Raw genomic sequence first — 27,902 nt, forward strand, 5'->3', positions numbered from 1 at the left:
GGCAGAAGCCCCCGTCACCTGGACGTGGCCGGGAGGGCGCCTGGAGAAGGGGACACTGGGCTGCCCCTAAGGGAGCATGCGTGCAGCCTGGACAGGTAGAGATGAGCCAGGGCGGGAGGCAGGGGTGGCGCTGGCTCCGAGGGACAGCACAAGTGCCATCAGAGTGGGGAGGAAGGACTCAAGCCGCCAAGAGAACAGCGTGGACACAAGAGCCAGAGAAGCGACAGAGCCTGGGGGGACAGTGTGGCTTCCTGGCATCCAGATGGGCTTGGCGTGGGTCTGCTGGGCAGGGGGCCAGCGGCAGAGGCTTTGGAGAACTGTGTCGTTGGAGAGGGTCTTGGGGAAACCGCGTGTTCAGGAAATTCGAGGCACGAATAGATGGGGGCCTTACTTTCCAGACGTTTCTGTGATGGCAATGTCTCCTCTCCCATTCCTCCGTTCTCGCAGCTGTCTGAGAATGTGGTGAACCGCATGAAGGACCCCTGCCAGCCCTCAGTCTGCCCGCAGCCCAGCCCTCCGTACTGCACGTGCACCCCTGCAGAAGGCGACTCCAGAGCCCCTCCGAGAGGTATGGGGGGCGCAGGGGTCCTGGGGAGGCAGGGGGCTGAGGTGTGACAGAGGGCATGTTTGTTCCAGCACATTCCGCTCCCCATGAGGCTCATGCTTGCTGCTGGGGGGCGTGGCGACTCCGCTCTGCATGACAGACCCGACGTGGCTGCCAGCCTCAGCAACCCAAGTCTCCAGTCGAGGGATCCTGTCCCAGCCCTTGGGATGGCTCACCCTTGGGCTTCTCAGAGGGGCCCTGGGCCTGGCGCGGTGGCCCACGCCTGTCATCCCAGTGCCTTGGGAGGCTGAGGCAGGAGGATCATGAGTTCAAAGCCAGCCTCAGCCAAAAGCAAGACCCTAGACAACCAGCGAGACCCTGTCTCTAAATAAAATATAGAAAGGGCTGGGGATGGGCCTCCGTGTTCGAGGGCCCCTGAGTTCAGTCACAAATAAGGGGAGGGGTCCTGGGAGTTTCTGTCCACTAACCCACTGTGGCTGGTGGTGGCGCTGTCCCTGCCCTGCCCTGCTGTGCCCGTTAATAGCGACTTGTAGCAAACACAAAGACACAGAAAAGTACTAAGTGCAAACGTATTCAGAGACCACCAACTAAAAGGCCCTTGGAGCACCTGCCGTTCTGCTCAGTAAACACTCGCTCACGAGAATCTGGGTCTGTCGCCTAGAACGAGGTGTTTCCCTTTAAAAGTCCATGGGCTGGAGGAGCCACACCCCAACAGACGGCTGCACCCCATTCCAAGCAGGGCCCAGCGCCTGGCCTCCAAGCGCTGTTGTCCATCCGCCCCGCTGACCTTCCCTGTGGGGTTGGGAGAATCAGGACGCAGCATAGGGACATGACCCCTCTCTCTAGACCCCAAGGTCAGGCTGGATCCTGGCTGGCCAGAGTCTGCCGTCTGCCCACCTAGAAAAGTAGGCAAATGGTGGAAAAAGGAGAAACGAACTCTGTGTCCTTTGGTGGAACTCTGTGTCCTTTGCGGAGGAGCAGCTGGCTGGCTTCTCTGCAGGTCCCCCAGAAGCAGCTGTGATTTATAGAAACAGAAGCTACGTGTGGACCGAGGTAGGCTGGGTTCCTCAGAACCCCCTGTCCGTGCTGGCTGGGGCTCAGGGCAGAGTGTCAGGCCCCGGGTTCCAGCCTCAGCGCACATACAGATAGATATATAAATCAATGTTATTGAAAAGAAAAAACAAGAAACATGTTACCGTCGTGGGTCCCCTCCGTGCCCCTCAGGGTCAGGGTGCAGCTCCTCAGCCTCCTTGCTCAGCAGGAGGAAGTAAAAGCAGTTATCAGGAGGTTCTACAGGATGCAGAGAGCAGTTTCACGCACTGGAAAGGGACCTGTGCCACAGGGTGGCCCAGAGCAGGCTCCTCGCTGCAGGGAGGGGCTTCCTCCGTTTGGGAAGATGGACGAATGGTGAGCGGGATTCACAGACAGGGGCAGTAGGAACAGAGACACCAAGGTGTGGCACAGCCTTGCCCTTTTGGGGTTCTAGAAATAGTTTGCTAGCCGTGGGCAGTGGTGAAGACCAATCCCAGAGGCTTGGGGAGACTAAGGCAGGAGGTTCCCAAGTTCAAAGCCAGCCTCAGCAACTCTGGGAGGCCAAGAGCAACTCAGTGAGGCTCTGTTTCTGAATAAAATACAAAGAAGGCCAGGGTGTGGCTCAGTGGTAGAGCACCCCTGGGTTAAATCCCTGGTACCAAAAAGAGAGAAGTCGTTTGCTGCATTTGGAATACAAAGTACCAAGAGGGGAAGTGTTGGGGTGTTGTTTGTGGACCAGGCTGTAGACACCGCCACACAGTGGTCAGACAGCCACAGCTTCATCCTCAAAGCCAGGACGCAGAGCCAGGTGTTGGGACTCCTACCTGCGTTTCTGCCCCTGGGCTTCCTGCCTGGGTTGGACCCACCTGAGATCTCTTTGAAAAGGCTAGGGGGATTCCAGAACCCCACCACACACTTTTATCCTTGACCCAAAGACTACTGCGCAGTATCTCTAGCTCATGGAGGGGGGTGGGTGGGAGTGGGATCCAACCTGACCCCAGGGCCTTTAATAAGCTGGGTTCCCAGGTGAGCGGGAGAAAGTGACGGAAAAAAGGAAAAACTGCCAAAGTCCCACACGTGTCCGTTTGAGCTTTGACAGGTAAAGGAAGCGTTGACTTCCATCTTAAGTTTCGGCCGTAGAAGAAGGAAGAATCATGACTTGTGATTGGCTTTCACGATGACAACATGCTTTGCAGCTGAAGTGATGGGTGTGACACTGTCAGGGCGTCCAGCGCCTGGGTGTCCCAAATGCAGAACTGAGCAAGACACAGGTACCTGGCAGAGTGCAGATCAGGTGAAGGTGAAAGTAGCGCTCCATCGGGTAGAGCAGGTGGCCAAGCAGGCAGGCCCGAGCCCCCACCCCATCTACATGCTGAACTCACCGTGAGGCCGTCTCTTCCCCTGGTGGAGCTGAGTGGAGACCTGGCCCCTTTGCTCCCATTGGCCACCTTATGATACCTGATTTGAATATTCCCTCCCCATTGGTTGCTTTAGAAGACCTCATCAGAATACTACCCACCTGATCCTCATGGGTCATTTTAAAATAGGGAAGCGGAGGCAGGAGTTGTCTTGCTGATAAGTCCTTAGTGGAGGGAGTTGTCATGGTGATGGGACTTACCCTAAACAGGGTCATGACTTGTGTCCCTCTCTTGTCCTCCTGCGGCATCCTTATACCCTGCCTCTGCCGCCGTGCTGTCCGGGAACTCGTACCTGACAGGTGTGTGATGGGCAGTTTGGAGGTGGCCCCGTTTAAGATGTCTTTTACTACTTTTGTCTCTTTTCGGGACCAGAGATTGGACCCCACCAGGTGCTTTGCCACTGAGCCACATTCCCAGGCCTGTATTTTGAGGCAGGGTCTTGGCTAAGTTGCTGAGGTCGATCTTGAATTTTGATCCTCTTATCTAAGCCTCCCAAGTTGCTGGGATGGCAGAAGTGTGCCACCGCGCCCGGAACGATATCTTTCTCTTCTAAAACTAATCTTTTACTTTATTTAAGCGATAGAACAAGTTTAGAACAGGAAGTTAAAATTAAATTCTTATCTCATACTATACCCCCAAATAATGCCAGCCAAAAGGAAAGATGTGAGTACAAGACGTGAAACCGTAAAAGTGTAATAAAAGAGATTTTTCTAAGTCCTACATCACGTGAAGAAACCTTAAATTAAGGAGCAAACTGACTAGAAGAAATCAGAGGCCATTCGGGGAGGGACAAATCCCTCCCAAACAAATGACAAACTAGGGGACATTTGTCAGATGTCAAATTTGGGCATGAGGGTGTTGTGATTTGCTTATGAGGTGCCTTCTCTAAACGTCTCCTGGGTTCCTGCAGGAATGTTGCAAGTGAATGATTGGATGAGGAGGACCGTGACCCCATCAGCCCCTCCTAGTTGGGGTGGGCTGGGTGGTAACTGTGGGCAGGTGGGTTGTGGCTGGAGCAGGGAGTCCCTGGGCCTGTGCCCGGGAAGCGTGCGTCTTCCTGCAGCCCCCTGCTTCCTGGCTGCCTGTGTGCCCAGTTTCCCTCCGGGGCCCTTCCGCCATGATGCTCTGCCTCACCTGGGCCCAGAGCCATGGAGTTGGCCCACCACGGACTGAACCTCTGTGAGCCACAATAACTCTTCCTCCTCCACGTCGTTCTTATCAGGTGTTTGGGTCTCCGTGACGAGCAGCTTTCTACCACAACCAAGTACTAGGAATACCCGAAGAGTTCACAAAGCCTTTTTAACAGAGAACTCATTAGGAAACGTGCACAAGTGGCCAACTGGATGCATGACGAGACTTTGAACTTCGCTAATAACCGAGGACACCAATATTCACTGTTGCCTGCGACCAAGGGAGCAGGAAGTTGGCAGGCTTCTACAGGCAGGGAAGCAGCGTGGCTGAGTGCCACCTTCTCTGCAGCGGGGACGTGGATGGTTTTTCAATTTTTAAAAAAGGAAAATGATATCAAAAGCAAAAATGATTTACAACTCAGTGAAGCTGTTTATATCAACAGAATGGGGAGCATGAATGTCACACAAGACCCCAGCGCACATTCTCACTGGATGCCCTGGCCTGGTTCTGAGGAGCACGCACGGTGGCCTCTGTTGAGGCTGGATCCATGTGCCGTGCTGTGTCATGGTGGAGGGGGTGCAAGTCATGGGCACTTGGGAAAGCATACCCTCACAGGGACCCCACAGGTCTCCATGTGGAGCCGCAGCCCCTCGCCTGTTCCTTATCCCGTCTGCGGCTTCCACAGCTGTCTGGGCAGCTCTAGACACTGCTGCAGTGAGACCCTGTGAGGGAGGCCAGAGCGCCGGAGAAGCATCCAGAAAGCTGCCAAGCTCCGGCTGAGGGTTTGGGAAGGATGAAGACTTGAGGCAGGGGACAAGGGACAGAACTGCAGCAGAGACACTAAATTGCAGTTGCTCAAAAATCCCTGAATACTCCCAGGGGCCCAGGAGGCTGAGGCAGGAGGACCGCAGAGTGGAGGCCTGCCCTAGCAACTTAGTGAGACTGGGTCTCAAATAAAAACTAAAAGGGCTGGGGCTGTTGCTTGGTGGTTAGCGCCCTGGGGTTCCATCACCAGTACCAGGAAAAAAAAATTTCAAGTATAAATATAAATTATATAATTTCCATCAGGAAAGGTGACAACTTACAGAGCCCAACATGCCGAGAAGTGATGCAGGTTCAAGCGTGACCAGGGTTACCGTGGGGAGCTTGCCACACTCAGGACTGCAAATCTGTACAATGGGATATTGTTTTAGTCTGTTTTCTGTTGCTGTAACTAAATGCCACAGGCTAGGAAATTTATAAAGAAAAAAATTGATTTCTTACAGTTCTGGAGGCTGGGAGTTCGAAGGTATTTGGTGAGGGTCTTCCTGGTGAGGCGGTCCTGTACTTCTGAGGTGATGCGGAAGTTGATACAGAGCAGGGGTGCTAGCCCAGGTTCTCTCCCTCTCCTCCTGAGCCACTGACTTCCTCATGGGCCCCCCAGCACCTCACCTGCTCCTATCTACTCCAGCGGCTACACCTCTTAAAGCTGCTGGTGAGCCAGGCCTCCCGTCACGGTGGCCAAACTGCCTGACAACAGTAGCGCAGGGGAGGAGAAGTTCATCTTGTCTGATCCAGGAGGCAGAGAGACAGCAAGGAGCCAGGGACAAATGGCATCCCCCAGGCCCCGTCCCCAGTGACCCCCTGCTCCCCACCATGGGCCCCAGGCCCGAAGTCACGCCCCTGATCCATTCAAATTACACGGATTGGCAGATGGATCAGGCCCAGCACCCGTGACCTGATCATCCCTCCCTGATCATCCCTGCCTGGCCCCACGGGCGTCCAGGGGACTCTCACAGCTGAGCCGTGCCCTGTTCAAGTGGCAGTTAAATTAACTGAATCTCAGAGAAGGGGCAGACGTCCAACGAAGGCAGGTCCCACAGGAAACCAAACTGCAGGAGCCTCCCGCCCCCCCCCCCCCAGCCTCTTGTCAAAACCCAGACCTGGGGCTGTCCTTGTGAAGCAGAGCGGTGGCTTCTGTCAGCCACATCTGCCTTTGTTAGGAGGTGACCTAGATTCCAAATAATTGTCAAGTGAGCGGGGATGGATTTGGGACGCTGCACTCGGTGGCTTTGCTGCGACAGCTCCGCACTGTCAGCCTCCCGGTGCAGAGAGACCCCTTGGTGGGTGTGGCTGCCCACCCTGGTGTCCAGGATGTGTCCCTCTGCCCACAGGGGCTCGGGGGCCGTCGGGGGCATCCTCTGTGGGAACACGTCCACCTGTCTGCTGGGCGCTGTGTTCCAGGGGTGCACATCCACCCACAGGGGTGTGCTCCTGAGCCCCTTTCTTAGGTGACCACAGCCTTCAGTGACCCTGGGCGCTGCCTTTTCTTCTCTTTGCAGGATCCAAGCTGCCCCAGTTCGACACCAATGGTGAGCAGCAGCCCTCCCAGGTGAAGGAGGATCTCAAGAGGTGAGCCCTTGCCTGGAGCTCTGGAGGTTTCTTGTCACATATTTCATGTCATTCATGTCAAAGGACAGTCCTCTGGTGTAGGTAACACCGATCCTCATTTAAAGATGAAGAAACAAGGCCTGTCATCGCAGCAGCTTGGGAGGCTGAGGCAGGAGGATCGCAAGGTGGAGGCCAGCCTCAGCCACGTGGCGAGGCCCTGAGCCACTCAGGGAGACCCTGTCTCTAAAGGAAATACAAAATCGGGCTGGGGACAGGGCTCAGGGGTGGAGTGCTCCTGGGTTCAATCCTCAGTACCTCCAAAAAATTAAGAAAGGAGCTCCAAAGGAGTATGGGGGAGTGCTGATTTTTCAAAAATGAATTCTTAAAATCCATTTTAAAAAGCCAGGACTAAATAGTCAAGCGACTGTTCCCACGTGTGACAGGGGTGTGTGAGAAGAAGGTAGAGGCCTGGTTCGACCTGGTGGATTGACCCCAGGGTGTCAGCCGCCTCCCATCCGCACAGGCCTTACTCCTGAGAGCTGGCCGCACCTTGGACACGGACCTGTGCTCTCCCTTGAGGACTTGGGGAGACGTGCTTAAAGCCCCGGGTCCTGGAGCGCAGCCTGGCACCCTGACCCTGTGTCACCTGGGAAAGGCACTGCGTCTGGCAGGGCTGAGAACCCCCCTTTCACCTGGGCATTGTCACGATTCAGTCTGTTTCACTCGTACCAAGCACACGGCGCAGCTTCAATATCCTCGAGTACACAGGTCTCTGTGTGATCAGGGGACCCAGAGCGCTGGCTCCTGCAGACTAGTGTCACGCTGGGTAGGCCTGCCCTTGGCTGGCACAGCTGGGGTGCAATCTCACATCCAGGAGTCCATCCGCCCCGACCCTAAATCACCAACCTGAACCCACCTCCTTGGTACTTTTAAACATTTTTAAAATGTTAAAGTAAAGTCTTCTCAGGAAGGATCCAGAAAATACATGAAATGAAAAAAAAAAAATCCCCACAGACTCGTTATCTCTGTGTGACCCCGATTAATATCTTGGTGTCCCTGCCACAGACCTCCTTGTCTTTAGTTTAGGATCACTTCCTAGAGTCACTTATTATCATAATTATTTTCCATTAGTCACACCTACTTCATAACCATTATAATTGCCAACGATTATTTATCAATTCTCAGTTTTTAGACTCAAAATATCAATGAATCAAAGGATGCCTTTCCCCTTGGTGCCGTGGCCTGCTGTCGTGTGACCTTACTGTATTAAACTTGACCTCCATTATGGGACATTTAGGTGGCTCGCTTTCTGTTTCTAGTATAATCAATAACACTTCTAAGGGCGTCGGTCACTGTGACTTTCCCCTGTCTCTAGGGTTAGTTGACTAGGCACAGTGCCCAGAGATGGGTCCCAGGGTGGCCATGTGTCCAGGTGAAGGGTTAAACGTGGAAACAAAGGACGGGCTGCCCCCTTGCCCGCCTGCCCGCCTGCCCCTTCCCTTGGAAGCCATGTGTCTCTGCCCTCTCCCGGGCCGCTGTGTTTCGTCCTGGCTGAGTGGCCTCAGTCTTCCGTGGCCGTGGGAGGTGTCGCCGAGACGACAGGCATGTGGTTCCGTGGCCCTCTCCTCTCCCGACTGGCCATGGCCCCCGGACCCCAGTGCGGCCCAGCCAGAGGATGCGGAGCTGCCTGCCCCGTTGTGCGGTGCTGCCCCACATCTGCCTGCCCTGTCGCCCCGGCCAGGTTCCAGCAGGAGCAGGCGTCCATGCAGGAGGAGCTGTTCCAGGTGGTGAAGAGGGAGCGCGAGGCCGCCGCCAAGCACCTCAAGGCGCCCCCGCCCCGGGAGGAGACCTGCACTGACCCCGAGAAGCCCAAGTCGGCCCAGCTGGTGAGTAGCCTTCCCAGAAGCCTCTGGGAAGCCCGGTCTGTCGGGAGCTGGTGGCTTATGCCATCCACTGCCTGTGCCCCGTGGAAGGGTACCGGGGACCTGGCTTCTTGGGCCCACCTGTCCCTGGTGTGCGGTGCTGCCTGTGGCGTGTTTTCATTCCCCGTGGGCCTCAGGCCTCCACGTGAAGGCCCTGCGTCACTGGACAGTGGCTCTCATCTCTGAAACTTGTCAAGCGCTGGTTGTGGGTGTGAGGACAGAGGCTGGGGGCTGAGGGCCCGTGGAGAGGACATGGACAGATGCCTTCAGAATCGGGATCAGGGCTCAGGTGTTCACACTGGGCCTGCCGGAGGGGCAGGGTGCCTGGCCAGCATGGAGGGGGGTTCCCGCTGCTGCCCCTGCACGTCAGACCCGCCAGAGGCCGCCAGGGTTCTGTCTGTGGGCTGCAGCAGGAGCCCTGGGTGGCCAGTTGTGACTCGCTGGTGTCATCACGGATCAGTGCCACTCTCCCTCCTGTGCCATCTGTCCCCTGAGGGCCAGGCCATGCTCAGACTGACTGTCCTCAGAGTCAGTAAGGGCTGCCGCCGCCTGTGGGCACAGGGCCACAGGACAGCCCTCGGCAGGAGGGAGGCTGTGCCCACCCGGACACCTCCGTGGGCAAGGGCGGCTTACCCAGAGCCCTTCAGCAGAGCTCCTGCAGCCCACTGTGCTGAGGAGCGCCCCGCTGCCTGCAGCGTCACATTTCACATTGGCAAAAGGGGACGACCAGACAGAATTGGGACAGAGGGGAGGGGAGGCTGCTGCAGGATCTCAGTCCTGCCTGCTTCAGCGGCCTCGCGCTCCAGCCTCGCCAGTGTGCCACCAACTGGGCAGAGGGGAGGGAGCCTGCCATGCTGCCTGGGCGCGCAGCTTCGCTGTCTGGCTTGACAGCACGGCATCCAGAGGTGCAGGAGGCGCGGAAGACATGCTGGGTGGCCTGGGCCCCCTGGGGATCCAGCCAGGCCCACGGCCCTCGCGACATCTTCAGCCCAGGGAGGAGAGGGACTGAAGTGAGACGCTTTGACGGAGGCTGAATTGGTTATAGTCACTTCAGTGGCAGGAAGGGGGGTGCAGCTTGGGAGTGCACAGGGAGGGCAGCGCTGCCAAGGAGCCAGAGGTGGCGTCTGACACCGGGACAGGACAGGGAGGGGAGAGCTGGGTTGCAGGCCAGGAGCAAACGCATGCAACAGCCCTCAGTGATTCTGGGCAGAGGATTCCCAGAAGTGTGTTGCGATGGGAGTGGCCCCTTCTCTGTGTAGAGTGGCCTCCTGCGAGGCGTCAGTGGGGGGAGCCTGGGCCAGGACGGGCTGCAGAGGTTCTGTGGACAGCGTCTGAAGGGCGGGCAGGCTGCTGTCCTCCACAGGCAGCGTGACAGCCAGGGACAGAGAACTCCTGTCCTGCAGGTGGGGGCTTCAAACAGGACGAGTCACCTAGAGAGGGAAAGTCACAGCTACAGAGCGGGAGCGCGCCATTCTCACCTGGAATGTGTTAATGACAGTGGAGGGGATTCACAGCTGGCCTCTGCCACCTGCTAAGACAAGCTGGGCGTCACCTCCTTGGCACTGTCCCTGGCAAGAGCTCTCCTCTGACAGGTAAAGCAGGAGGAGACTTGGACGACCCTGGGGGCACTGTGTTGGGTTTTTTTCATGAAGAGTGACTTTACAATAAGGCCCCCTCCTTACTCAGTCCCGCCCGCTGCCCAGGCGTGAGCCCTGGATGGATGATGGCCTTCGTTGAACAAGAGGGACTCCCTTCCACTTGATCATACTTAACTACGTAGGTGGGCGTTCCCAGGCGTCTGGTTGACTGGTTGGTTTTGGGACTGGGAATTGAACTGCCACTGGGCCCCGTCCCCAGCCCTTCCTATTTTTTATTTAGAGATAGGATCTCACTAAGCACTTAGGCCCTTTAAGTGCTTGAGGCTGGCCTCCAATTTGGGATCCTCCTGCCTCAGCCTCCTGAGCCCCTGGGATGACAGATGTGCACCAGCTCCCCCAGCATATCCGACCATTCCTCATCCGATTCTCCCCAGAGTTGGGGTCTCGGCTTCCTTTGGTGGCTTTCCTGTTTTCCCTCGTGTGGAGCCTGGTGGGGTTGAGATTCCAGGGCCCAGCTTCCTCTGTGGAGGCTAGATCTGGGCACAGATCCCAGGCTGAGCCCGGGTAACACCCGCCCAGGGACTCAGTTTCAAGTGAGAGCAGAGGCGGGTGCGAGGCCAGGGTGGGGGTTGTGCACGGGCTCCGCCCCGCAGGCTGTGAGGGGCCCTGGGTTTCTGCTTGGCCCTCTGGGGCCCGCCAGTCCACTCTTGTGGCTGCAGTTCGCCGGAGGGGATTCCCAGGGCTCCATGCTGTGGCAGGTGGCCGGAGGCAGGGTCACCTTCAGCCCTCAGGAGCAGCAGACAGGAAGCCAGGTTGGGCCACTTGTAAAGGGAGCGGCTCTGTTGGGTGCGTGTGGCTGGCAAGTGCTTTCACCGGAGAGAATTCCAGAACCAAGGAGCAAGATGGAGAGGCAAACCCGAGCACACAGACATCTCTCCTCCTCCTCTGACCTCCACACAGAGGCTGTGGGGCCCGGCGGCTGGCAGCCTGCACGCAGGGCACCAAGGGCCAGTGGTCTGCAGGTGTGAGGAGCACTGTCTGTCCTTCTATCCTTGTGCCCCGGTGTGGCTGCTGCCAGGAGGAGCTGGCTGCCCACTGCTCCTCGGGCCTCCTCGGGCCTGTCGCCCCTTTGCAGTTCCCCCTTGGATTGCACAGAGTGCCGTTTGACATTTCGTGTGCCCCCAGATCCTCTGTGTTTGCCTGCGACTCTCACAATATTGATTTTGCGATCCGCTTCTGCGTGAGCGAATGGTTGACTCATTATTGGGAAAAGTTCATAAAACTAATGACAAGGAAAGGTAATAATTTTTATAACCTTCTGATGACAAAAGTGTTAACATTTCCCGTCTCGCGCAGCAGTAATTAGCTGGGGTGAGTGCGTGTGCGCGTCTGTGCGCGTGCGCGCGTGTGCTGCCTGTTTCCTGTTCCTTTCAGGCTGGTCCAGCCCCTGTTCTGCTCCTGGCAAAGCCCATGGGCCATCAGTGGGCCTCTGAGCTTTGTGTTTCCCTCCGAATTGGTGGAGATTGGAATCCAAACCAGACGCTCAGGGTGGACACAGGAGAGGGCCACGCCATGTGTCGCTGTGTCGCTCTGAGTCTGACACGCAGGGCTTCAGCGATCCAGTGGGTACAGTGATGAAGGCCTGCAGAGGCTTCGCTCTGGGGGAGAGGACGACCTTGCCCGTTGCTCTCCTGACACGTATTATCAGGGACATAGGATGGAGTGTGCCTGACAGGAGGCAGAAGCCTCCATCTCTTTTGTTTTGGGGTGAGCAGTCCCTTTGTCACCATCTGTGTGTGCTCTGGGTGCTGCTCTGTGTCAGGCACCGGCTTAGTTTCCTAATAGCTGGAAATAAATAAGACGCAGCCTCTGTCCATGAGCAGATGTGTTTATTAGGAGCGTGGAACATTCTCAGAAGTGACAATATGTGGCTGAAGGTGTCGCACTTTGGGGACAGGAAGCCTAGAGCAGGACAGAGGCCACCTCCTGTCTCCTGTGAAGGGAGGTGGCCTGTGAGCTGGAGGTTGAAGAGTGACAGAAGCTCGCCAGACAGGGTGCCCACGTGTGCCCGGGGAGGGGAGCAGAGGGTGTCGCAGACGCAGGGTGCCCACGTGCTGCGAAGGCCAGATGGTGGGAGAGGACCGGGTGTTTGGCCGGAGGCGTGGGGGAACCGCGGGTGTCTCACGCAGGGAGCTGGAGAGGCAGCGTGGGCAGGGGCCTGGAAGGAAGGTTCTGGAAGGCTGACCGGGAGCTCAGGGAGGGGTTTCTTGTTCTTGAAGAGGTGAGAGAGCCTGTGCATGGCCAGGTGGGGACCCAGGGTGGCGAGCCAGCTCTTGGTCTCTGAACGCCCAGGGCTAGGAAGTCTTGAGTGGCCAATCAGGAAGCCGGGCCCCGTCTTTCTGCTCAGAGAAGGGAGTCGGTGAGTCCATCCCCGGGCGTGACCATTGTCCTATGACCATTCCCACCCAGAGCACGGCCCTGACCAGCTGGCAGAGGGCTTTGGGTCACTGTTGAGGTTCCTTCGTGCCTCGGGCTCCCCAGGAAGCGGCCAGCCACCAGTTTGGACCCTGGAGATCACAGTGTTAAGAAAACGCGGGATTCAAAGGGTTCAAGTTCTCTGAAGTGATGAGAAGGACGAGTCCAGCAGGTCATGACCTCTCCTTCTGACGTCCCCTGCCTGCATTTTGTGGTGAAGCTTGTTAGATGATAAACGCTGGAGGGTGAGGACTGCGTGCGGCCCCTGTGGCCTCTCTGCGGGGCCAGCAGATTTCAGCCAGGGAGTGGTCAGTGGGTGCAGATCTCGAGTGGGAGGGTGGTGCCTGCAGCTCTTGGTCATTCCTCCAGGCCCATTGCTGGTGGCTGGCAGCAGGGAGCTGTGACGGTTCAGAGGTCTGACTCTTCAGAAGTCACACAGCAGAGCAAGGGCTCTGCATCTCTGAGGCTCTCTGGGAGCCCACTGGTCAGCCTCTCACAGGCTGCAGGGACGGGGACGGGCTCTGTCCACTCTGGAGGACCCCGCCGGCCAGCTGGGGTGTCCCGATGTCTTGGAGGAGCTGTGTGGTATGGCAGTTTGCTGTAGGATCTTCGTGACTGGGGGACTCTGGTGGCCTGTCCTTGGTCTCTCCATTAGGTCAGAAGTTGATTTTTTTCTTCCTCCTGTAAAGAGCCAGACAGTAGATATTTCGGGTTTTTCGGGCCACACAATGGCCCTGCTCATGTCCCAGTAGTCTCTCCCGATCACGCAGAACCCCAGGCCGCTCTTGGATCACGGGCTGTGCCGTGGACTGGACTTGACAGAAGGCAGAGAACCCGAGGGACAGAACGGGCAGCTCTGCGGAGTCGCAGATTTTGCGCCTCCATTCCCAGGTGTGTCGGGAAGCTGGCGGGTGGAAGCCTCATGGTGGCTCTGGTTCCTGAGGGGTCAGGTTCCACATCAGGGTAGGGTCTGACGGCCTTGGTCTTCTGATCTGTAAAGTGGACACAGCCCCAGACAGCCCCTGGGGTGTCGTGGGAAAGTCAGGAACATGACGTCAGCTCGGATTCTTCTGCATGGCTCTTTTGCAGTCTGGATTTCTGTTAAAGTGCCCCTTCTTTTTACCCTGGGGTAGCCCTGACGTCCGCCCGCCTTTCTCTGTCGTCCTGTGGCCACGTGGCTTCCTTCTCAGGGCTAGACCTGGGTCACACTTGGTTCCGTAAAACAAAAAGAACCTTCTGATGAGCTGAGCAGAAAGGTTGGTTTGCAGAGAGAGGAAGACGGAAAAGCGGGTGGGTAGGGCGTGGCAGGGTGACCTTGCTGTGAGGTGGGACGTGGGCACAGGACAGTAGAGAAGCAGTGGAGGCTGGGTTCGGAGGCTCTGTGGGCGCTTCCCGGTCCTGCCCTGGAAACCTGCCTGTCTGGAGTCCTGGCTGTCCCAGTTCTGGGTGCTCCGAAGGTCGGGTGGACACCCAGGCCGTCTTGGTGCTGTGGGACCTCGTGGTGAGAGGCACCATGCAGCGCCAAGTGCACTTCACTTGCCCTTCGTCACCTCTGTAAAGCAGAAATGGAGGGGGCAGCACCTAATGACTGTCCATTCCTCCTCTCCATGTCCAGGGCCACGATGCTCCCGTGCACCAGACAGTCTGCCCCATGCAGCACGGGATTCTGCCCCTATGGGGTGTGAAGCCGTCTACCAGGCACCCGGCCGTCCTCGTGCCCTGTTTGCCTTCACCTTTGCTCAAAGATCAGGGCCGGGGCGTGGATTCTGTTCCTTGAGAGAATCTGAGTCCTGAAATGGACACTGTGAGACCCCGGGGCTCCCCCTTCACCTGGCCCTGGTCGCTGGTTCTGTCGCGTGATGCATTTTTGGAGAAAGGAAAATCATATCCGAGTTTTCAGGAAATCTGGTTGAACCGTGTGTTTTCAGTTGATGACACATTCCAGAAAGAACTTGTGATGCATTTCTCATCTATTTTATCCAACGCGAGGGTGGAAGGAGGCTGTGGCAACCAGACATGGTGTCTAGTTGGCACAAGGGTCCTGCGTCTGTGCCAGGGCCGGTCATCCAGGCCTTGGCGGGTGGTTGCCAAGACTGACCAAGGGGACAGACAGGTACCCTGCTTGGTGGATCGGTGTTCAACAGAATAGAAATGTCCCTCTCTGGTGGGGCGGTGGGCAGAAATACATTTCCACAGTGTGCCCTCCCTGTGTGCAGAGGCACACGCTCTAAACGCTCGCTGCCAGGAAGGTTCCAATTTATTCTTGCCTTCCGCCATGTTTCCACGACACGGGATGAATGTGAACCCGTTCTCCAAACACATCAGGGCACCAGTTTCAGGGTGCGGAAAGAAGCAAGCAGCCAGCAAGATTCATTCAGCCTCTGACCAGTTCTGTAGGGAGACAGGCTGAGGGACGTGGGGACCTGGAGTCCCCTCAGAGAATCACTTGGCTTCAGTCTCCAAATTCTAGCCGTTTGGGAGACTGAGGCAGGAAGATCCCAAGTTTGAAGCCAGCCTTAGCAGCTTGGTGAGACCCTGTCTTCAAAAACTAAAATAAAATAAAGGGCTGGGGTGTGGCTCAGTGGCAGAGCGCCCTTGGGTTCGACCCCCAGGACCGGGGCGGGGGGTGCCTTTGTGTGGCCAGCTGCTTTGGGGGCTTTGCAGTGGTGTGGATTGATCTGGAAAAAGGGCCCTTGAACTTGGCCTGGCCCTCAGAAGACCATGTCACCTGTCCAGCTTTGCTCTGTGTTCCATTCTGCCTGCCCCGAAACCTGGCCGTTCACCTGGAACTGGGAACTGCTTAAAAATGCACACAATGGATCTTACACTGGAAACTTCTGGATTGGAGCCCTGGGCTCTGTGTTCTAAGCAGCCCCCGTGCAGCTCTGGTGCAGGGAGCTCAGACCCGACTCCTGCAGCACGTGCCGCCGACCCGAGTGGTTCCTGGCCCCTCTTGCTGTCTGGGTGCCTGAGGGCCGGGGAGCGTTGGCACCAGGGGTGCAGCTCCCTCTGGTCCTCAGGGAAGGGGACCAGGCCATTTGAAAAGTGCACCAGGTACTGATTCTCAGGGTCCCCATCCTGCGCGCCCCAGTCCTGGGGTGGCTCCTGCCTAGCTAAGGAGAGCAGGTATTCTGTTTCCCTCTGCCAAGGACATGGTGGGGACAGAACCAGCTGTCTGTGTGGCCGCTTCTGGGGGGAGGGATTCCAACAGTCTGTGCTGGGTGTTTGAGGGGATGGTGGTTAGGAAAAATATACTGCCCACCAGGCACACTGGCACAGCCCTTTACTCCCAGTGTTTTGGGAGGCTGAGGCAGGAGGATTGCAAGGTGGAGGCCAGCCTGAGCAACTTAGCGAGGCCCTCAGCAACTCAGCAAGACCCTGTCTCTAAATAAAACATAAAGAGGGCTGGGGACGGGGCTCAGGGGTTAAGTGCCCCTGGGTTTCATCCTGGGACTGATAAAAAAAAGAAAGAGACTATTGCCAGAGCTGGAAGGTGATGCCGTTAGACTGGGAGTAGCCAGGTGTCCCCTATGGGCCTTGGCCAGGGCTGGACTGTGTGGCAGCCCAGAGCCACACGTCCCTGCGGCAGTGACTGCAGTCCATGCAGTGTGGGAGGCATGAAGCCGAAGCTAAAGGAAAGCTCGGGCCTCCAGGCCCCATAGGAGGCTGTGGCTGGTCTTGCCCCTTCCCATCTGGGTCCCCCAGAAACCGCAGGATGAGCTGTCAGCGTCTCTCATGGTTCTGATCCACCTCAGTGAGACATTGGGCTGGGGAGGCTCTGTTTGCTCTTAGTGGTTTCATGCATGTTCACCACCAGGCACCTGGTGCTCACCTGGTAGTGGGCAGGGAAGACGGGTGCAGTGGGGTGGGCAGGGAGGGGCCTGGCGCTGGGGGCTGGCTTCAAACACGTGGCCCGCTGAACAAGGAGAAGGGGAATGGCATTTCCTAGCCGTTGTGAACCCTAGTTTTGAAAAAAGGGAGCCTACAGACCCTTTATTTATTTATTATTTATTTTTAAGGTACAAAGAATTGAACCCAGGGACCCTCGACCCCTGAGCCCTGTCCCCAGCCCTTTTTCTATTTTATTTAGAGACAGGGTCTCCCTGAGTTACTTAGGGTCTCGCTAAGTGGCTGAGGCTGGCCTCCAACTTGCGATCCTCCTGCCTCGGCCTCCTGAGCCGCTGGGATGACACTGCGCCCAGCTTTCAGACCCCTTTTTAAAGAAAGATGGAGCTTTGTGAACTACTCTGATTCAGAATCTGGTTCAGGGAGCCCCACACTTCTGAGGGGTGACAGCTGAGCGTGTGATCCTCCTCACTCCAGACGCTGGCTTTGCGGGCCGGCTCATTAGGGTGGTGTGGAGCCCCCGCCTCACCTCACGTCTGCAGAGGCATGTCGTCTGGCCTTGCAGATCTGGCGGTGGTGGCTCAGGTGACCTCTGGCGGGTGCTGACGGAGGCTGGAAGTCCTCATTAGTGCCGACTCTGTGAGGCACATGGCTGATTGCGGTTTCCTTGCTGGTGTCATTCCTTGTAATTAGCAGATGGCGGGTCTCTGAAGACGCCCGTGAGCGCAGGGCTGGGCTGAGGCGGCTGGCAGCTGGCTGGGATAGGAGAGAAGGCGGAGGGCTTCAGCCTCTCCAGCGGCTCAGCTGCCATCCTCAGCTCCTGGCCTCCGGGTGCCCAGTGAGGCCCCAGGGAGCAGAGCAGCAGGCAGCCACACCTTCCTGGCCTCCTGATTCGCTCTGATGCGAAGCTGGGGCCTGGCGGAGGGCCAGCCGAGGTCCTGTGTCCCCACGAGTCAGCCTCAAACTGTAGGGAAGCCTGGCTTAGCACTGGGCCGTCCCTTGTGGTTTGAGTCGGTCGCGTGCTGGCAGCAAGGACTTGGGGGACAGGCAGAGGGAGCCCCGCTCCACCGCGCCTGAAGCTGGTCCTCCACCTGTGGCTGCTGACCCCACTCCAGCCACACTCTCGGGGCTCCACCCTGCGGCCCTGTGGGGTCCCCCTCTCCTGCCTGAGTGGACTGGGTGGCCCTGCCCGCTCCTCTGGTCGCCCCTGTGGTGCCGGCAGGGCTGGGGCGGGGCAGGAGCGCGGCTTATTTTCAGCCTTTATGTGACTCACTGGCACAGTCTTGGGGAGCCCCGTCCTGCCTTTTCCTCTTGGTGGAAAACTGTTGAGATCTGTCATTAAGCCGATTGTGCCTGTCCTCTTGGGTGGGCGCCACTGTCGTCCGCTGCCAAGGTGAAGAACCAGAGAGGGCTGTTCAGCCGGCAGACAGCAGCAGCCGGGCAGGAGGAGAGTCCCAGATCCCCCCTTGTCCTGGCTGGTAGCTGAGCCCTGTCTCTGTGTCACGTGTCTGGACTCCAAGATGCGTGTGGGATGGATTTATCTCATGAGCAAGGCCTCCCGGGCAGAGAGTCCAGGCAGATAGGGTAGCTCTGGAGGGCTCCAGTCTGTAACTGGGCACAGTGGGCCACGCCAGTCATCCCAGCAGCTCCAGAGGCTGAGGCAGGAGGATCGCAAGGTGGAGGCCAGCCTCAGCCACTTAGTGAGGCCCTGAGCAACTCAAAACAGGGCTGAGGATGTGGCTCTGTGGTTCTGTGCCCCTGAGCTCAATCCTGGGTACCAAAACAAAAGGTGGGGACTACAGTGTCCTCCTTCCATGTTGATCAGCCATTCTCGGTGCCCCTCTCCTCATGGTGGCAGAATGGCTCCTGCATCTCCAGCGATCACACTGGTTTTCCAGTCAGGAAGAAGGAAGGGCGTGGGACTCAGGGTGGTGGGACTCAGGAAGAGGGGCCGGTGCTGGCAGTGAGCCCACCTCCCCGGGCCCCCGCAGCTTAGGAGGAACTCGGCTTGCGGACCCTGGAGGTTGCCCGGGTGCTGTCTCTGTGCCCTGGACGGGTCTGACCGCTGCTGGCTTCCGTTTCCTCGTGTGTCCCGTGACAGATGTCCCTGAAGTGGTCGGGGATGCCGTGATGCTTCCAGGGCTGGCGTGGCAGGGGCTACCGGGCGGAAGGCGCGCCAGCCCAGCCCTGCACCCGCACCGCACGCTGGACACCCCCGCAGTCTGCACGACTCCGTGCCAGGCACCTGCACCGCCCGGCGGCCTCTGCTCAGGCCCTGGCCACCCTCTCCCGGTCCCCGGGGCCCCTCTGTGCTTGGAGAGGAGGCGCAGTTTCCCGTGGCGCCTGTCCTCTGACTCGCGCTCTTAGGGACCCAGGACTGGAGGGTGGTCGGAGCCCTGGGCCGTGAGGCTGCAGGAGCAGGGCCTCAGCTGGGGGCCCAGGTGTCAGACAATGTGGAACACGGGCCCATTCTCTAGCCGGCTGGTCCGACACCATGTCAGCCCTTATCTCTGCGCCGACACCCGCTGGACATTAATAGGAATCCATCGGCGGCACCCGGGCGGAATCTCAAGCAGCTGAGCGGCCGCGCTCTCCACTGCTGCTCGGATGATGGCCTATTGTGCCAACCTCCGCACACGCGCCTGCTCCCCCCCTCCCCCTCCTGGAGTCTCTCCACACTCCCTTCATCTTCCCGTGTAGGAGAGTGGGCTTGGCCACCTCGGGATTTCTTATTTAATCCACTGCAGCATGAGCAGCACTCTGCCGTCCAGGAGGACTTGGCTGCTCCCAGGGGGATGTGCCTGGGTGCCTGGGGACAGGGAAGCCACCCCCTCAGCCTGTGTGGTTGCTTTGGGCACCAGGGATTGGACCCAGGGTGCTCACCCACTGAGCCCCGTCCCCAGCCCCTTTTTCTATTTTATTGAGAGACAGGGTCTTGCTGAGTGGCTCAGGGCCTCGCTTTGGCTGAGGCTGGCCTCCACCTTTCCATCCTCCTTCCTCAGCCTCCTGGGCTGCCGGGATGGCAGGCGTGCGCCACTGCACCTGGCTCGGCCTGAGTTCTTTGGCCCCAGGTTTCTCACCCTGGGCCCAGCTCTTGTGACTGTGTGCGGGACAGCTGGGACCAGGGGGCGAGAGGCCGGGCTGCAGGTGCCTCCCCCGCCCACCGGGCTCACGTGGGGGACGTGGGGGGAGACCTAGGGTCTCAGAGGACAGAGCAGGGCCTCGCGTGGACGGCGTGGGTTGTCTAGGAGGTGCGGCCTAGCAGGAGCGCCATCCCACTGTGAGGAGCAGAGAGTGGCCGTTGGGGGACAACTGGAAACGTGTCCCTGTGTTCTTTTGCCTTCTCTTTCCCCCTCAGGGACTCCCACCTCCACTCTTGACTCAGACTCTGTCCTGGGCGCCTTTTCTTTCTTTTTTTGGGGGAGATGCCATGGATTGAACCCAGGGGTGCTTCACCCCTGAGCCCCGTCCCCAGCCCCTTTTTCTATTTTATTTAGAGACAGGGTCTCGCTGAGTGGCTCAGGGCCTGGCTAAGTGGCTGAGGCTGGCCTCCACCTTGCCATCCTCCTGCCTCAGCCTCTCTGGGCTCCTGTTTTCTACGTGCTGGTTGGGGACATCTGTCCTGCTGCCTCCGAGGACCTCAAACAGGACATCCAGGAGCCTGTCTTCTCCCCAGACCTGTACTTGGATCATTTACAAAATCTTTGGCCGTTGGGATGGCTGCTGTGTTCTCGGTATTCAGCAGCCACGGGGCACAGGAGGCGACGCAGTGTTGGGCTTTTTCTTCCTAATGGCCGGCTGGCCCTTCCAGGCAGCTGACCTCTGGGCGCCCACTGAGGCCTCCGCCATGTGTCTGTTGTTTGGAAGATTTTCCGTCAAGATGCTGACCATGGCAAAGCAGGCGGCTCTTTCCCAGCCATCTGTCACAAGGCCGGCCCTGGCCAGACCTCACAGAGGGACATTGTTTCCTAGCAGATGACATGGAATCAGAGGGAAGTCCTTCAGAGCTGGGGACTCCCTCCCAGAAGCTGCAGCAGGATGGGGCCTGAGGTCCGGGCCCAGCAGCCTGGCCGCTGGTGCACGAGGTCCTGCGGGGTCTGGCCCTGGTCGAGCATGGCCACCTCTGGGCCGAGACTCGCAGCGCCTGGACCCCACGCCGAGCCTCTGGCCATGAATAGGGCTTTAGTGCTGCTTCCCTCTGCAATGAGCCTGAGCTTCCATGTCCTGGTTGGAGCCAGCCCATTGCCCTGCCCCATCTGTCACCATGAGGAGCTCTTCCACCAGGTGGGCGGGCGCTCTCCCGTGCTCATGAGGGACCTGTGACATTCCTCCAGGGCCTGGGGCGCTGCTGTGGCCCTGCCTCTGCCCCTGTCCGCAGGAAGGCGCAGCTGTCCAGGGGCGGTTGGTGCTCTCTGCTGACCCCAGCGTGGCCCTCGTGACCTCCAAGGCCCGGGGTGGGGGAGACTTGGTGGTCCGGAGCCTTCTCATGTTTCCTGCCCTTGATTTGTTTTCTGGAGTCCACCAGGCCTGGGGACGGGGATGTGTGTTTTCTTCTCTGGTCCAGGACCCTGCGGCGGGGTCCTCTGGGGACCGGTGTCCCCTCTGGCCTCCGGCAGCCCGTGTCTGAACCCAGCTGTGGACTCTTACGCCTCTGCTCCCCTGGAGACGGGTGCTGCCCTGCTGGGCTCGCTGCCCCAGCACACCCTTCCAGGGCTTGGGGGACACTGACCTGTCCTTGTCGTATCTGTCACCCGGAGTGGGACAGCAGTGGCCGAGCGGGGGTCAGGGACGCTGGCTGCGCTCCTTAAGGACGTCACTCCGTCTCCGTGTTCCTTCTGGTCTCTGGGGACACCACCCCATCTTGCCTCCCTCCTGGATGGTTGTGAGGACTTGTCGCCTGAGGCACCGGGCAGTGCCACTCGGTGCTTATCAGGTCTCCGCGTTGCCACGGCGCCCCTCAGAGTCGACCATGTCTGCCCAGCCCTCTGCCCTGGGACTCCCCCTCGCAGGACCCTCGCCCTGCCCAGCACAGGGACCCCCACTGTGGCATAGTAAGATCTGCTTGCTCCGTGGCCATGGTCGTATTTTCTATTCTAAAGGAGTTCACATCAGGTTTTAGACCAGAGCGCAGAGGCTGTGTGTTTAGGGCGGGGGACACTCTGGGACAGCCTTTTGGAACTAGAGAGGCTGCCCCACACAACCTCTGTTGGCTGGGAGCAGGCTTTGGATGCAGGAGCTGTTTTAATAAACTCCAAGTTCAAGAAGACCAGGCCCAGCGGCCCACGCCTGTCATCCCAGGGGCTCAGGAGGCTGAGGCAGGAGGATCGCAAGATGGAGGCCAGCCTCAGCCACTTAGTGAGACCCTAAAGCAACTCAGTGAGACCCTGTCTCAAAAAGGAAAAAGGGCTGGGGACGTGGCTCAGTGGTTGGGCACCCCTGGGTTCAACCACACACAGAAAAAGACATGAAAGCGGGACTCACTCCTTCCTGCTGTTCATGTGCCCTGTTCCGGGGAACTCTGCCCGGCAGGTTTGGTTGGCGCCACAGCCGAGACAGTCCCGGGGAGCCGCCCTGGGCCATCCTGCAGCCATGGGGCAGGGTCCCGCCTGGGCTCCCCGGGTGCTGGCCTCATCTCGTCCTGCACGTTGAGCAGCGCCCACTAGGTGGCAGTCGTGGGCCACTTGTTGGCTGGGCCGTGGACTGGGAGCTGCCTCGTGGGGTGGGGGACCCCTCCCTGCTCCCCCCAGGCCCTGACCGGGAACTTTAGTGGCTGCTGAGTCCTGTCCAGGGCTGAAAGGCCCTTTCTCCTGCTGACCCGCCCTCTCCCAACCTTGTGTTGGTTTTGGCCTTTGCTGACCTCCCTTGGTGGCCTGCCCGGGGGCCAGTGCAGACCAGGGCTGGGTGCTGCCCCCAGGGACGGGCATCCGGCTCTGCTCCCCTCGGCCCCCGACTGGGGGCAGGCTCCTCTTCTCTGTCCTCATCCTCATCCTCGTGCAGATGGCTGCTGAGGGCTTGGCCAGGGTCCAGGAACAGGAGAGGAGGCGCGAGAGTGGGGGTTCCTGGGACAGCCGGCCCTCCGTCACTGGACCTGGGAAGGCCATAGCTTTCCCACGCCATCAGGGCTTCCCTGGCTGCTCCCCCGCCAGCTGGGAGGGAGGCGGGTCCCTGTGTAGCCCTTCCCTCGGGGGCTGGTGGCCCTCTCCAGGTGCCTTTTCCTCAGCCACCTCTGGCACGACACACAGATTTGACCTTCTACTGGCCAAGGAGCTGCCACGGTCTTGGCAGCCTGGGGGACTTGTTTTTTTCAAGGCCCAGAGAAGGGACATGGAGCCATCAGCAGACGCAGCCGTGACATGGGCTTTCACGCGTGGCCAGTAGCTGCGCTGGCAGCCGCGGGCGACCCTTGCTCATTGCTCCACCTGCGGGATGGCCTGTGGGAAGGGGGTCCTTTGAGACTCTGCTCAGCCTCGTGGGGCCCTGGGCCTAGGCCAGTGGCCCTGGAAGTTGGTGTCCCCCGAGGCAGGCCACCAGGGCAGCCTGGAGAATCGAGCTGCCCTTCCCAAGGGGCTGGGGGGCGGGGCAGCTGGCCTTGATCCTTTGGAAAGACCCAACTTTGAGGAGTGGACAAGTTCCAGGTCACATTAGACCACCCACGAGCTTCCTCCCAGAGACCCCAGCCGCGGGGACGGCCGTGTGGCCCTGCTCTGTGACATTTGGTCTGCAGGTGGTCCTTGGCCATGTCACAGCACTCCAGGCTCCAGTTCTCTGAATCACAATCTGAGACAGATCGTGTGCCATTTTTAGGTGTCTCTGGACGTCCCATTTCTCCCTGTGTCCCCTGGGACGGGCTGTTGGCAGGCCACAGGGCACACGTCTCTGGAGCCCCGTCGGTGCCCGTCAGCTCCGGCCCTTGGCTTGCGTTCATTCCCTCAGCGCTCGGCTCTCGCTGGCTGGGAAGGGAGGCAGCCTGTCCAGGAACCTGCCTCCTGGCGGTCCCTGCCCAGAGCAGCCTGCTCCCAACAGCCTGGCTGCCACAGTGACACCCTCCACGCCCACCCTCCTTGGTTTTCCTGGGAGATTGATTTCTGCCAGTGGAGCTGCTGCTGGGAACCCTGATGTCTCTCTCCTGGGGACCTCCTACCTCCAGATGGGCCACCAGAGTCACCCACCGCCGTTTGGGAAGGACATTTAGGAGCCCTGGAGGGGAACTGGTAGGCCCTTCAGCGGCTTGGGTGTGGTGGCCATCCCCAGGAGCCGTCCCCAGGTTGAGAAGCTGGCCAGCAGACAGGAAGATGGCCATGGGAGGGAGGGAGGCCGCTCTCAGTCTTCCTGGTTGGCATCTTCTCAGTGGAGGGGACAAGCTGTGTGTGAATGGGAGACGGGGTGAGCAGGAATTAGAAGCCAGGCGCAGTGACCCACGCCTGTCATCCCAGCGACTCGGGAGGCTGAGGCAGGAGGATGGCAAGGTGGAGGCCAGCCTCCGCAATTCAGCAAAGCTCTAAGCATCTCAGCGAGACCTGTCTCTAAATAAAATACAACACAGGGCTGGGGATGGGGCTCAGGGGTGGCGTGCCCCTGAGTTCCATCCCTAGTACCCCCCCGGCCAAAGTCATTGAAGCTGAGACCCCCCCTCCTCCCTGCTCTGCACAGGGCCGCCTGGATGGTGAGCTGCAGATCTGTGCTCAGGGGGAGGAGACGCACACTCACAGACCCTCAGAGCTGGGAGCCCGTCCCTCGCTCAGCCCTGCCACCAGGCAACGCAGCCGGAGGCCCAGGTGGAGTGAGGGGTCTCACCAGGAACCCCAGCAATCGCCCTGGCCTGCGAGTCCCCGGGCATCTCTCTCTCGAGGCCCTGGGTTGGTATCCCTGGCCGAAGGGTCACCTTTGAGGGCCCTGGGGCAAAACAGGCACCGGAAGCCTCTCTGCCTCCATTCCTGAGGCCCTGTGGCTCACTCTCGATCCGCAGGGATTCTGCAGGAGGCCTGTCTGTGAGCCGCCGTGGCTCTGTCTTTGGCAGCGCCACTATCCGGGCCTGACAGGTAGGCACAACTGTCTCATTAAAGGCCGATGGATCTGTGTGGCTTTCCAAAACATGGATCATTCCATTAGTCTCAAAAAAAAAATGCCGGTGGCCCCTTTTGTTCATAAACTCGGGGTGTCAGGAGTTGTTGTCATGAAATTTATGAAATGGTAATGAAGCCATTGCTTGTCCTTATTGTGGACGCCCAGGTGTTCGCGGCTCTGTGTGTGCGTGTGCGCTCGTGCGTGTGCGCGTGCAGGCACAGCCCTTCTTTCTGCCTGATCCTAGGTGCCATGGTTTGCCCACTGGATCCTCACAGTGACCCTGTTAGCCAGGGCCGATGTCACAAGCGCTTTGCAGGTGACTCTCCACACTGGAGAGTCTGGCGGACCTGCAGCTGGAACCCGGGACACAGCTGCCCACCACGGTCACGGTCAGATCCCCAGGCAGCCCTGTACCCCCCCCCCCCCATCTCAGGCATGAGAGTCCGGGGACGGGGCTGGGGAGGGAAGGAGAAGCCTCTAGGGATCCTGTTAAATATGCCCACTGCTGAGCATCAGTCGTTTCTGTAGAAGGAGAAAGATGACATATGACACATTCCTTTGTCCCTAAAGAGGGGCCGAGGGAGCCAGAGGCTGCTAGAGAGCGGGCACTGTGCGGGAGGTGCCGGGAGGTGGGGTGCGTTCTCAGCCTGATCTGTGGCCCCTGGGGTAAGTGGGATTTGGACCTCACCACTGTCCTCCCGCCCCACCTGGACCGTGTCCTCTGTGTGAACCAAAGTGGCCTCCTTCTCTGTCATACCCACACCCTAGGCCGGTGGTCCTGGGTGACCTTGGCAAGTGGCCTAGTCTCTGGCTGTCTTAGCTTTTTTCTTTTTGCTGCTGTGATTAAAAACAATTGTAGAGGGGGACAGTGGACGTGGGGCGCAGGGTGGCCCAGGTCCCAGTCCACAGATGGCGGCTCCACTCCTGGCCGAGGGGAGGCAGGACATCATGGAGGAAGAGTGTGGGGAGGGAGCAGCTCCCATGGGGACCAGGGAGCAGGGACTCCACTCTCCAGGGACAAAGAGAGACCCCAAGCCACAGCCCCAGGGCCACCTCCTCCCCACACCCCACCTGCCTCCTGCATCGCCTCCCACAGGGGCTCTGGGGACCCCTCACAGGACACTGGCTTCCAGTTTACTCATCTGTAGCATCAAGCAAAACCCCACCTCACCCCCGAGGGTACGAGGACCCAACAAGGAGCTGGTCCTGCAGCAGCTGTCCCTGAGTGCCGCCTGCCTGCGCACCCGGCTCTGTTCCGGGCCCCGAGGTTGTGGTATGCACAGGCCAAGGCCCCGCCTTCAGTGCCAATCGTAGTCGCAGAGAATATGAGTGGAGGAGGTGGCGGACAGGTGGGCGCAGGTCTGACAGTGTCTGCCCTCAGCCGCAGTGTGGTCATCGCCTGGCATCTTGATCGTGGCGGCAGGGATCACATCGGGTGCTCCACCACCTGTGTCCTCGTGCGCCTCTGAGTTGACTAGTCGCAGCATGGATTTAGACATGGCATCCCCAAGAGCTCCCAGGTGAGCCCCTGGTAAACCCTTCCTCCTCTCTGTTGTGCTGGTCGGTCCTTTGGTCACAGCACCCTATAATCCCAGCAGCTCTGGAGGCTGAGGCAGGAGGATCGCAAGGTGGAGGCCAGCCTCAGCCACTTAGCGAGGCCCTGAGCAGCTCAGCGAGACCCTGTCTCTCAATAAAATAGAAAAATAGGCTGGGGACGGGGCTCAGGGGTTAAGCCCCCTGGGTTCAGTCCCCAGGACAAAAAAATCAGGGCTTTGTTGATGGTGGACAGATGGTGGGGAGTGCTGAGGCTGAACACAGACTCCCCAGCAACCTCAGGCTCGCCCGAGGGGGCGTTTCTTGAGGACTGGAGACTGTCAGCTTTTTGTTGCTGTGACTAAAGTCCCTGACAGGGACAACTTAGAGGAGGGAGAGTTCATTTGAGTTCCTGATGTCAGAGGTTCATGGTCAGCCATTGCTGTGGGCTCCAGGTGAGGCCGAGCATCATGGCCGGAAGGACCTGGTGGAGGGAAGCAGTGGGGATTGAGGGACACAGGTATCAGGGGTGCCACAAGGTGGTCAAGCTGGAAACTGAAGCCAGTTTTAAGTCCTGGAACAAAATCCCACAGAACCCAGTGAAAGATGGCAGCAGAACCCAGCAGGATGCGGTAGGGCCTGGGACTCGGGGTGCTGGGCACGGGAGCCCAGGGGTCCCAGGGATTGAACCCAGGGGCACTTAACCACTGAGCCACGTCCCCGGCTCCTTTTATGTTTTATTTTGAGGCAGAGTCGCGCCGAGTTGCTCAGGGCCTCGCTAAGCTGCTGAGGCTGGCCTCCACCTTGTGATCCTCCTGCCTCAGCCTCCCAAGTCACTGGCATTCCACTGTGCCCAACCAGACAAGGATTTCTATGGGAATTTTTAAGTCTCACCCATCATTTCAGCCTTCAAAAAAGAGAAGGAAGGAGAATGAGCAGGAAGAGAAAGAAGAAACCATGTTACATAAACAAAGCAAATGTCACGGCCCAGAGGCTTCCCTGGGCTTTAAGCTGTGGTTGGGATGAACCCCTCGGGTTTGGGGGTCAGGGTAGGCCTGCGACCAGTTTTTTTGAGTTAGAACTCAGGACGGGGTGCGCTCTTGGACCAGCCCTCCGCGGCCTGTTGGTGACCCTTCGTTTGTCATCTCTGGTGCAGCCTGACACCAGCTGCCCCGTGTCTGTGGGGAGCGTCATAATCCTGACTCAAAGGCCCTGGCTGAACAGAGAAGCCCCCCCACGGGGCAGCCTCGACATGGCCATCAGCGCCCATCAGCAGGTGCCGCCCCCGGTGTCCCCTGCAGCCTGTAGCTGTGCCTGCTATTTTTAGCTCCTGGAACTCCATTAACCATATCCACCTCCTCATGCCACTTGTCTGTATGTTTAATTATGTAAATGGCATTACAAATCACAGTGGCGCTCAAGTACATCGCGCCTCTCACGGCAAACCCAAGCAGGCTGGCGAGCCGGGCCCTCAGTGTAACGTCGGCACAGCGCAGGGGACGGCTTTCTTCCTGTGGGGAAGAGAGAATTTGGGGAAGTGCAGGTCTCGCATCAAGGTGTTCTCAGAGAGCAGATGTGGGATGGGGGTGCTCTCAGTAGCTGGCTTTTTTTTTTTTCCTTTTTTCCTTTCAACTTAAGACGTGGGTTTGGTGCACGCCTGCAATCCCAGGGGCTCGGGAGGCTGAGGCAGGAGGATCGCAAGGTAGAGGCCAGCCTCAGCCACTTAGCAAGGCCCTGAGCCACTCAGCGAGACCCTGTCTCTCAATAAAATAGAAAAAGGGGCTGGGGACGGGGCTCAGGGGTTAAGTGCCCCTGGGTTCCATCCCCAGGACCAAAAAGAAAAAACAGATGTGGGTCTTGGGCCTCTGCTGAGTCAGTTCACCACTGATTCCTTTTGAAGCATCGTCTTTCATTCTCAGGCCACTAGGTCCGTGCTTAAGCAGGGAGG

The 27,902-nt window shown here is 58.8% G+C and overlaps 1 protein-coding gene and 1 long non-coding RNA gene across 4 annotated transcripts in view; one reads left to right on the top strand and one right to left on the bottom strand.

The window, feature by feature from the left end:
* Chchd6 (coiled-coil-helix-coiled-coil-helix domain containing 6) overlaps nucleotides 1-27,902 on the top strand; it is a 162,604-nt gene that overhangs the window by 20,294 nt on the left and 114,408 nt on the right. For all 3 annotated transcript variants that reach the window (XM_078033883.1, XM_078033881.1, XM_078033882.1), the window contains 3 exons: nucleotides 448-568; nucleotides 6,468-6,537; nucleotides 8,258-8,402. In XM_078033883.1, the coding sequence (XP_077890009.1) occupies nucleotides 472-568; nucleotides 6,468-6,537; nucleotides 8,258-8,402 (312 nt within the window). In that variant the 5' untranslated portion in view covers nucleotides 448-471. The remainder of the gene's footprint in view (nucleotides 1-447; nucleotides 569-6,467; nucleotides 6,538-8,257; nucleotides 8,403-27,902) is intronic.
* Nucleotides 563-5,756, bottom strand: LOC144371534 (uncharacterized). The gene is made up of 3 exons (XR_013431488.1): nucleotides 5,410-5,756; nucleotides 4,150-5,315; nucleotides 563-3,307 (listed from the first exon to the last, which is right to left on the bottom strand). It is a non-coding gene; the product is annotated as an uncharacterized LOC144371534 (long non-coding RNA).

The sequence above is a fragment of the Ictidomys tridecemlineatus genome, chromosome 16 (genome assembly GCF_052094955.1).
Source record: "Ictidomys tridecemlineatus isolate mIctTri1 chromosome 16, mIctTri1.hap1, whole genome shotgun sequence".
In the NCBI taxonomy this organism is placed as follows: Eukaryota; Metazoa; Chordata; class Mammalia; order Rodentia; family Sciuridae; genus Ictidomys; species Ictidomys tridecemlineatus.